The 10,871-nt window shown below is 38.8% G+C and overlaps 1 protein-coding gene and 1 non-coding gene across 3 annotated transcripts in view; one reads left to right on the top strand and one right to left on the bottom strand.

Annotated features, from left to right (window-relative positions):
* Positions 1–1,782: 1,782 nt before the first annotated feature.
* trnag-ccc lies at positions 1,783–1,853 on the bottom strand. Its single transcript has one exon. It is a non-coding gene; the product is annotated as a tRNA-Gly (tRNA).
* A 228-nt stretch (positions 1,854–2,081) lies between these two features.
* Positions 2,082–10,871, top strand: part of unc13d (unc-13 homolog D (C. elegans)) — a 33,783-nt gene continuing 24,993 nt past the window's right edge. The window contains exons 1-10 of one of the 2 annotated variants that reach the window (XM_036572012.1): positions 2,082–2,424; positions 4,674–4,855; positions 4,985–5,124; positions 7,248–7,292; positions 7,505–7,555; positions 8,579–8,635; positions 9,956–10,063; positions 10,220–10,279; positions 10,392–10,458; positions 10,669–10,849. In XM_036572012.1, the coding sequence (XP_036427905.1) occupies positions 5,068–5,124; positions 7,248–7,292; positions 7,505–7,555; positions 8,579–8,635; positions 9,956–10,063; positions 10,220–10,279; positions 10,392–10,458; positions 10,669–10,849 (626 nt within the window). In that variant the 5' untranslated portion in view covers positions 2,082–2,424; positions 4,674–4,855; positions 4,985–5,067. Of the gene's footprint in view, positions 2,425–4,657; positions 4,856–4,984; positions 5,125–7,247; positions 7,293–7,504; positions 7,556–8,578; positions 8,636–9,955; positions 10,064–10,219; positions 10,280–10,391; positions 10,459–10,668; positions 10,850–10,871 lie in introns of both variants that reach the window. The other variant, XM_036572011.1, reaches the window with a different exon arrangement.

Genomic DNA, 10,871 nt, shown 5'->3' with positions numbered 1-10,871 from the left:
GGTTTCTCCTGTACAACATCCGGAGGATTCAACCCTTTCTCACACAAGAGGCTACTCAGGTGCTAGTTCAGTCTCTTGTCATTTCAAGGCTTGACTACTGCAACTCACTCTTGTCTGGTCTTCCAATGCAGGCCATCAGGCCCCCTGCGACTCATCCAGAATGCAGCAGCACTGCTTGTCTTCAATCTTCGTAAATTCACTAATGTCACTCCACTGCTGCGCTCCCTTTACTGGCTTACCTTAGCTGCACGCATCAGACTTAAAACCCTGATGCTTGTCTACAAAGCCAAAAACGGACCAGCCCCTCCCTGTCTTACAGCAATGGTCAAAATTCAAACTGTACCTCGAGCTCTTCGAGCTTCAAGTACAGCTCAGCTTGACCCGCCATCCTTCAAGTCGCGCGGAAGACAAGCATCAAGACTTTTCACTGTCCTGGCACCCAGGTGGTGGAACGAACTCCCACTGGCTGTCCAAACAGCAGAGTCTCTTGTGGTTTTCAAACGCAGACTGAAGACACATCTCTTTATATAGCACTTACGTAAGCAATGATTTAAGTACTTCTTGAAAGGTATTATACTGCACTATGTTTAATTCTGTTTCTTTTTCTCTATCTGAGCTCAGGACTACTTTAACCTATTTATAAGTAGCTAAAATACTTTCCCTGAGTGGTCAACAAAGTACTTTTGTAAGTTGCTCTGGATACGAGTGTCTGCTAAATGCTGTAAATGTAAATATATGTAAATGTTGGCACATTTAAATATATTTAGTGTACATATACATTTACACATTTATATATATATTATATTATATATATATATATATTATATATATATATATATATGGGTGGCCTTCTACATATACCTTCTGTAAAATACAGAAAACATGGAGAGGCCTCTTTCAGTTATTATGCTTCTAACTGTGGAACTCAATTCCACCTTTTATTAGACGGTCAAGCTCAGTGCTCACTTTTAAGAAGCATCTAAAAACGTATCTCTTTATCTCAGCATTTAATTAAAACTCTACGTCTCATGGTTTTTATCTTCAAATTTGATCTTTCATTTTCTTCTAATTCTAAATAAATGCTTATGATTTCTTGTATAACTATGTTTTATCACCTGTCTGTAAAGCACTTTGATTTTTTGAATTATTTTTTGAATTATTATTATTATTATTATTATTAATTATATACACACACACAGGCACATACACACACATACATGCATACATATATATATATATATATATACATACACATGTGGGTGTGTAAATATAATGTGCGTGTGGTGTGTGTGTGTGTATGTGTCAGCATATATGTGCATGTACCTTCCTGTGCAGAATCCAGTTCTAACCATAATCTGAGTCTCACACACACACACACACACACACACAACCTTAGTACTATTAACTAATTGTGGAGCCATTACATAGACGTCCATTAATTTTCTGGAGACTCACTCAGACCTTAACCAGAACTACTCTTGACCCTTCCCTTACCCTAACTTTACCGTTACCCTCACCTTAAAAGTTAATACTTTAAATTTTAAGGTGAGGGTAACTTGTGGTTCCCTCAAGAAAGAAAGGTCCCCACAACGTATGTATGTGAACAAGTTTTGGTTCCCAAAGTGTGGCATAAACCTAGTGCACACACACACACACCACACACACGCGCGCGCGCATATGTGTATAAAGTCTTTGAGTAAAGATTATATGATCTGAAATGAAGTAAAAGCGGGTGTGAATGAAGTGCTGAACTGTGCACAGACACAAAGAAGGAAAAACCTGTGCGCCGCCCGGGAATCGAACCCGGGTCGCAAGAATGGGAATCTTGCATGATACCACTACACCAGCGGCGCTGTTAGCGAAGGAGTCCTGACTGCTCCATACAGCGCATAGGATGCCTGCGACCTGCCCTGTTTTTAATAATTCTATCTTGTATTTCTTTCGTTTTAAAGGACGAATTTTCAAACATATTGCTTTTATTATTTTATGACACTCGTGAATTTAACCAGCCACGCGCCATAGAAACACACCCGTAACTAACAGCGTGACCACGTCCCTTAGCAACAACGTGACAACGACGACGTCATTTGAGAGCCTCCGAGGCAGCCCGAGCGCTGTATATAGATTTATTTTTAGAAAAACGTAACTTTTTTAATGCGGTTAGTTATTATTTAGTCCTTTACATACATAAGAAGTCTATAAAATAAATGTCTATAGGACTTAAACTGTTTGTATGGAAGAAAATCTTTGTTTATGAGTTTCTTTAGCGGGTAAAGTTAACATGAAAACATTAGCACCACCAGTTTACGGTATAAAGATGTACTACGTTTCAACGTGTAAGTTAGCTCGAAAAATCCCACCGAATGAGACTTTTAATAGGCATCAAATGTGAAGTCTAAACGAAGGAGGAGTCTGAACAGAGCTGTAAGTATTATTTATGGGCTTGTGTCTCTGCTGTGTTATTATTGGAATCCCTCTTCCTGCGCTAGGAGCTAAATATTGTCATGTTTTCATGATGTGGTTATAAACCTTCACCAGCCACTGTATTGCAAACGCTTAGCATAACACTTAGCATACTGGAAAGCTAGAGGCTAACTTGTAGTGCCTGTCCCCTTTCACGATTTGTGCTTTATATATATATATATATATATATATATATATATATATATATATATATATACACACAATTAAAAAAGATGGTTCTTTAAGACTACTTTTAGTAAAGGCAATGGACCTTTATAGAGCCAAAAATGGTTCTTTGCATGGTAAATGGTACTACAGATTGATGGGGAATGGTGCTATATTGCAACAAAAGGGGTTCTGCTATTGTGCTTGTAACCCTTTTTGGTGCTGTAGAACCATTTTCAAAAAAAAGGTTCTATATAGAACCATATACACCACATTTCTTTACTAAAGGATGCCATTACTGAAGAATCATTGAAGGACCATTTTTAAGTGTGTACATACATATTCATATAGAACCTATAGCCCCTACTATATCTGTGTCACTGCGAAAAACATCTGGTCAACAGGGCTGCTGTGGTCAGAAACTGACTAATGAAGAATAGGGTACAGGGCAGCTGTCATTGTGCAATGACAACAGACAGCAGGGCTACAGTCCGCGCCTGTAGATTACAATATGTAATGTAACGTAAAGGAAGGTGGAGCTCATAATGTAACCAGTGAGTGTATAAGTACAAGTTGTTGGATTTAGAGAAGGGTGACTTGATAGAAAAGTGATCTGTGACATAAACTGGTCAGCATCGTTGCAGCAATTACATGTGCAATTCCACGAGAGGCCGCACAGTGTCGCTACAGTTTAGAATTACACTAGAGCAGAGCTTGATCCGTGTGCAGTGAGGCTTTGTATGGGGTAAGAGATGACGCATCAGTAAGAAGAAGCTATAGTCTCTGACTACAGGAAGAATAAATACAAATGACTACTCTATCCATTCTGTTCCTCACGCCTGTTCACACAAATAAACCTGCATCTATGTACATGTACATCCTTGCTCTAGTGACCTTCTTAGTCAACCATAAAAGTTTACTAGAGTCTCTCACCAATATCATCGTCATCATCATCATCATCATCATCATTACTGAAATAGCTGAAGTAAACTGAGTCTAAGAAAACAAAAACCACATGTCCGAATTTTTGGCACCCCTGCTTTCACTACTTTATGCAGCCTCCCTTTGCCAAAATTGCAGCAATGAGTAATCTCTTCTAATACTTGATGCAGTTGCAAAGTACAGAGCAAGGAATCTCCTCAATTCAGAATCTCTCCAGATCTTCCAGGGTCCTAGGTCCTCCCCTCTTCAGCTCACCTCACAGGCTTTCCAAGGGGTTTCCATCAGAGGACTGGGGTGGCCATGTCAAAAGCTTGATTCTGTCACCATTTGACCTTTTTTTGTGTGGATTCGGGTGCATGTTTTAGATCAAGGCTTCTCAACCTGTGGTCTGCGGGCCACCAGTGGGCCTCAAAGCACCCTGTAGTGGTCCGCAGGCCTGAACTCTGGGGAGACAGTAGTTCACAGTAGGCCGGTAACGTCACTTTCATTCAAAAAAACATAAGTGGAAAAAACATTAACTTAATAATTAAGAATCGAACGTTTACCTCTTCTAGCAGCATGTCGGTGCTGTCCTGTCAGCATAATCTGCCTGTTCTGACATCTGCCTCTTCACAGACCCTCATTTGATCTCGTTTCTGCACCATGATCTGCTGCAAAATAAAATAGTAGAAGAAATACATTTGATTTTGGCTCATGGATTCATCATACTTTTGTCTCTAGAAAAGAACTAAAAGTAATGAGAGATGTAATGTAGCCTGGCAGCTGTTTTAATATAAATAAAAAAACGAATGGTACTTCCTTATTGTGTGCAGTGAGGTGAAAAGAAGTTTTGAAAACATGTGCCTTCTCTCACTGCCATAAACCTGCCTGATCTGTAGGCAGTGCTGAGGTTCATGCATAGCATTTACGAACCCTTTCTTTCACCCAATGCAAATGAGCTGGATTATTCATTTACAGCATGCTCTTATCATTCAGATACAAAGTTGTGGCTGCACATATCAATCACTGAGAGTACTGTAGCTCTGTGATATGACTGTTGAAGTCAAGCATTTGGCTGACAAAAAAACTGTTTGCAACTCTGTTACAGTCTTCTAAATCATCAGCAGGGAGAGAGCAGAGAAGAACGGAGGCCGGGGTGAGAGCTGAGTAGTGCGGCGGAGGAGAGGAAGGAAGATGGAGAGAGAGAGAGAGAGAGAGAGAACAAGCTGAGAGATAACGGGCTCTGCTGAAAGAGTCAGATGAAGAAACGGTTACAAGTCACAGGGCCAACCTTAAACAGGAAATGGTAACTTCCGCAATACACTTAAAGACTCTCTTATGAAGATATATGGCTGTGTCAGTTTTTTTGGGCCCCTTTTTGTTTGAGTGGATCGGCTGAACCTGCATTGCGTTTGCAACTCTTGATGTTTTCCAGAGGAGGAACAGTCTTCTAGAGGATTTCGACCGGTAGTGTTTTAGAGAAGGTGGCTTGAAGCTCTCTCTGCGCTCACCAGCAACATGGTACCAGTCCAGGATGGTCCAAACACAGACAGACTGCTTGTTCCACCTCAAGAGGCAAGTCCTAAACACCTTCACATCTGACCTGTGTAGACCTCGATGCTTAAACAGAGAGGGAATGAAAAGATGGACGTGCTGTGGCCTTGGCTTCTGCCTCTACGTCAGTTTATTACCATCAGATTATATAGAAATACATAATTGTGGTATGTCTTTACAGTTTGTTACTATGTCATGTAATATAGTGGATATTTCATGGGAACATGTGGTTTAATGATGTTTAATGAGCATCAGGCTTCCCTTTCTGCCACCTATGCCATTTTATTTCTTGCTACGTCACACAGTTACTGGAGATGGCAGTGCAGTTAGGGTACTTTACAGTGGGGGCTGATATGGGATGGAGCTGGCTGTCAAAGCAGAATAAAAATCCTGATGCATTGTTACAAAGCTTCCTTATAGCAAACGAGGAAGGGTTTTAGAGAACTGCATGCAACCACTGTAGCGTTGCCCGTCTATTTGCATGGGTATGTTCCGCATGGGTCTGATATGAGTGATGTGGAAAAAGCGCAGCAGTCATAACGGTCCTGCTACAGATCGTCTTTAAAATGACACCTTACATAATGTCGAAGTAAGACATTTAATCAGGCTCTAGCCTTGAAGCCAGGAATCAATGAATAGTCTTAAACACTGCAAAAATGATGTCTTAGCAAGTCAAAACTTATATATAATTATATATTATATATAATATTTCTCACTGTGAGATTGTTGTAATAATATTATAGGATTACACAACTAAACATTATTAACTTGTTCTAAGCAGTTTTATCCTCTGAAAGAGTTTCTTTTTTACTTGTTTTATGAATTATTTCTCTAAATGAGCGAAAGATTACTTCTCAAAACAAGTAAAATGATCTACCAATAGAACGGCACCTTCACTAGATAAATTTACTTAAAACAAGTAAAAATGTACAGAAATGAGTAGAATAATCTTAAAATATTCTCACAACAATCTCATAATGAGAAATATTAGATATATTGTGACTGCATTTAAGATGTTTTCACTTGGTAAGATATCATTTTTTGCAGTTATTTTTTTCTGAACATTATTAACTTGCTCTAAGCAGTTTTGTTTTTTAACTTGTTTTATGAATTATTTCTTTAACCTCCACAACTCCTTGAGACCACCGGTGGATCCAAAACGCACTTTGTCATATTCTTCATAACTTTCGTATTTCATAAGCTACATTCAAAAAGTGGGTGTCGTATGAGGCTGTAACTGTCTTCTTTCCAGTCAAATAGATGTGTAATGTAATTTTAAACCCTTATAATAGAAGAAGCTGAATTCACAATTTTTTTGTCTACTGAAAGTCGACCCATTTCCCCACAAATCTGGGCTATAAACTATAAATGGATGGCGTCTCTTCAGTGATCTGCTCTGTAAAAAATTATTTTTATGAAATAATACAAAGAGCATCTAAGATTTTTGGCTTTCAGCAGTAAATTGTAAGCATATAGCAATTTGTGTATGATCATAAAACACATGTTCTGATAAATTTGAGGTGAGCTTTTACAAAAAAAATAAATAAAATAAAAATTTACTTTTATTTCATGCAGTTACTGAATAATTTGCCTAACGATATGGTCATGTAAATTCAGATGGAAAAACCAAAATATACCCTGGAGAATAAGAGGTAAAATGAGTGAAAAATTATTTCTCAAAACAAGTAAAATGATCTGCCAATGGAACGGCACTTTCACTAGATAGAATTACTTAAAACAAGTAAAAATGTACAGAAATCTCATATCTCATAATGAGAAATATTAGGTATATAGTGACTGCATTTAAGATGTTTTCACTTGGTAAGATATCATTTTTGCTGTGACCAAAAAAACAAAAAAACTTTTTCAGAAGTTATAATTATAGCACAGTGTTGTTTTACGGTTACACACCCAAAAAAACGAATCATATTATCTTTTCTTGATCCATTTTATGACATTAAAACACAATTTTTGTACCACATATTTTGTACCATAGTTTACTGAAACAATTGTTTGTTGCATTATATCATAAATAAAGCACAGAATGAATTATTCTGTAATGTCCCATTTTTTCTGAAATCTCATTGATTCATTGAGTAATGTATTTTTTTTCCACTTTTTTTTTTTGCTTTTTGTCTGCACAGTCAAATCCAACAGGTACAGGATCATCTCGAAGAGGGCCGAGACAGGTAGTGTAACTGAATTGCTTTGTGTTCGTGTGTGTTGTAAGAACAATCCTTCATTTTGTCTGTTTTGTCACACTTCAACTTGTGTTACATGACAGTGAGAAGTTATTGGGTCCACTGTCATACAGGAGAGGACACATTGGGGGGTAACTTGTTGCATGTTGGTAACTGACTTAAATAAAACTACCCTTTTTTTTGCTGTCTGTCGTTTTCAGGGCTCTCCTGCACGGAGGCTGGGAATGACAAGAAGACAGAAGGACAGAAAGGTAAATCTTTCTGAAGCTCGAACAGGTCATGTACTGCCTTCCAGTCATGTCGGAAATTTGGCATTCACAAGATGAACACACATGTACGCCACCACGGTGTCGTATTTGCTGTAATGGGACACTCAGATTTTTTTTAATGAGCCCTGTTTCCAAGTTGGGGGCGTTTCAACAAAAAAAGCAACAGTGACCACTCATAGTTGTATTTGAGTTAGTTCAGCAGCCACAAATGTACAACGCAGGCTAGAATCATTCACATGTGAAAATACAAACTTAAGCATGTGACGTTCTCACTGGATAAAGACATCACTCATCTCATAAGCGTCCTCTGCTCTTCATTTCATTGCAGTTACACAAAACCGACTCTCTTTATGACAGGAAAAACAAATGTATAAACACAAAAAGCATTATTTCCAGCGCGTCCCTCCTGTTTCCAACCGAAACCACTTGAACACAACTTATGTCATACTTATGACCTCCGAAGTAGCTATGTATTTAAGAGATTTCTGTTGGTCCATTCACACTGACAAACTTTGCTCATTACTCCACCCTGTAATCCTAACCTGACGGTGTGAACAAGCTTATTTGTAGATAAAATGGACCACTATATAATACAAGAAGCTGCTGCAAACAGCAACAGTGTCTTGTCGCAAGAGCATTCATCACCAGTTCTGTATTTTTACCAAAAAATTGGAAATGACACTGAATTTATACACTGTTTCATTTATTTAAAAAAAATCTTTTTAGTATTCTGATTATGTTAAAATGATGCTGTATATTTTGCAAAGTGCCATTGTATATAAAATAAAATGAAGTAAATTAATGAGGGTATACATTGGCCCATACAAAGTATTATTTACTAGCTTGAATCAGGGAAAACACAACTCAGTGTTGTGGCTGTACCGGAGTGGAATTTGATGATCCTGATATGTTTTATAACGATATTACTAGTAGGTCATTTTTAATGCAGTGATAAACTGGCTACATTATTCTGACACATCAGCTGAACGGGACATTTCATTGCAGGATTTCAAGGAACCTGAAGATCCAGAGGAGAGGGCGAGGAGGCACAAAGAGCAAGAAGTGAGTGTTTTATCTCAGTTTTTAAACCTTGTTTCCAGTTAACTGGCTTCTCCCAAACAGGATTTTATAGCATAATTGGGCTGTACAATATCAGACTGTCTGTCTGTCTGGTTCTGGCTTATAACTTCGGGCCTTCACGGACTACTTTGAAGTACTACTTGTAAACAAGTTTTACTGACATTGCCACATTAACCTTTGGGTTGATTGTTATCTCTGATACATAATGTGGCCAAAAATATGTGGACACATCTCCTAATTATTTTATTCAGATGTTTCAGCCACACTCATTGCTAACAAGTGTATAAAATCAAGCAGATAGCTATAAAATCGCGATACCTAAACATTGACAGTAGAATGGGTTCTACTGAAGCGCTCAGTAGCCTTAAACATGGCACTGTCTTAGGATCCCACCTCTACCACAAGACAGTTCATGCCCTGTTAGATCTGCCCAAGTTGACTGTAAGTGCTATTACTGTGAAATGGAAGTGTCTAGGAGCAACAACAGCTCAGCCATGAGGCGGTAGACCACAGAAACAGAGTGGGACTGTCGAGTGCTGAAGTGTTTAGTGAGGTAAAAATGACCTACCTATGGTCTAAAGCATGTCGACACTGGACTCTGGAGCAGTGGAATCATGATTCATTATCTGTCAGTCTGATGGATGAATCTAGGTTTGGCGGATGCCAGAAAAATGCTACCTACTAAAATGCACAGTGCCAACAATGAAGTTTGGTGGGCCTGTTTTTCAAGACTTTGGGCTCAGTCCCTAAGTTACGCTGAAGGGTAATGTTAATGCTACAGCATACAAAGACATTTCAGATAATTAAATGCCTCCAAATTTGTGGCAGCAGTTTGTGGAAGACCCTTTCCTGGTCCAGAATGACTGTGCCCCTGTGCACAAAGCGAGCCCCGTAAAGACCTGGTTTGACGAGTTCGGTGTAGATGATGTCCAGTGGCCTGCACAGAGCCCTGGCCTCAACCCCACTGAACACCTTTGGGATGAATTTGAACATCGATTGCGAGCCAGGCCTTCTCGTCCAACATCAGTGTCTGACCTCACAAATGCTCTGACTGAATGGGCACAAATTGCCACAGACACGCTCCAAAATCTTGTGGAAAGCTTTCCCAGAAGAGTGGAGGCTGTTATAGTGACAAAAGGGGGGCAACTCCATATTAATGCCTGTGGTTTTGGATTTCCAACAATCTCGTGTAGATGTGATGGTCAGGTGTCCACATAATGTAGATACAGGAAATAAATATGAACCTGTGTAACTGAATGATTGATTGAATGAATGAAAACATATAGACTATAATCTCTGCAGCTGAAACCGTTGTACAAGGAGCTCCTGTACACCATTAAACACAAACTAGGGAAGCCCACCAGCGATGCGGAGTACAAAGACACTGAGCTACAGCAGTATATCAAAGAGGTGAGTTTACAGTTAACACAACATATATACATACAATAAGCTGACACTTTGAGATTGCAACAACGTTTTTGAAAAAGTAATAGTAACAAACAAAATTTTAAATGTTATTTATGATATATTGTCACCTTTAATGTATGAATATGTTCGTTTTTATAGGCTTTTGGCATGACAGACGCAGAGCATGAAAGCCTTAGTGAAAAAGTCGGGAGTACAGAGGTGATTACCAAATTGATTTGGCATTATTGTTTTTTTTTTAAATCCTAGTCAATGGAAGCTACGCTTTTTTCTCACACTCACTTTGTACTTGCTGGTTGATTATTTTGTACAGAAGCCAGTTTACTGTCTGAAGGTCACTGTCAAGGAAGCCAAAGGGATTCTGGGAAAGGACGTTAGTGGTATGGGTCAATTTCTGCTTTCTGAATTCTCCTCTTTAAACGTCTGCTCTTATACAAGATCATATGATAGAATGTATTATTTCATTGCTATATTTATTCCTCCATAAATAACTTTTTGCCAAAAAAAGTTACATCACTTACAAAGAACAAAGACTTCCTCTAATTCCTTGGTAACGTTGTTCCTCATTTTCCTCTGACTGCCCATGGCAGGCTTCAGTGACCCATACTGTCTGCTGACCATCATGCAAAAAGGCCAGGAGGCTAAGAGTAGCACTATCCCATCCAAACCGCAGAAGGCTGTGGTGAAGGATTCAGCCAAGCAAAGGGAGGTGTTCCAAACAGACATTAAGAAGCAGACACTTAACCCAGTCTGGGACCAAACCTTTAAACTGTGAGTGTCCAGAAACAAAGAC

This window comes from Colossoma macropomum, unplaced genomic scaffold (assembly GCF_904425465.1).
Source record: "Colossoma macropomum unplaced genomic scaffold, Colossoma_macropomum, whole genome shotgun sequence".
NCBI classification, from domain to species: domain Eukaryota; kingdom Metazoa; phylum Chordata; class Actinopteri; order Characiformes; family Serrasalmidae; genus Colossoma; species Colossoma macropomum.
Note: the sequence above shows the minus strand (reverse complement) of the source record. Positions and strands in the feature narration are given on the sequence as shown.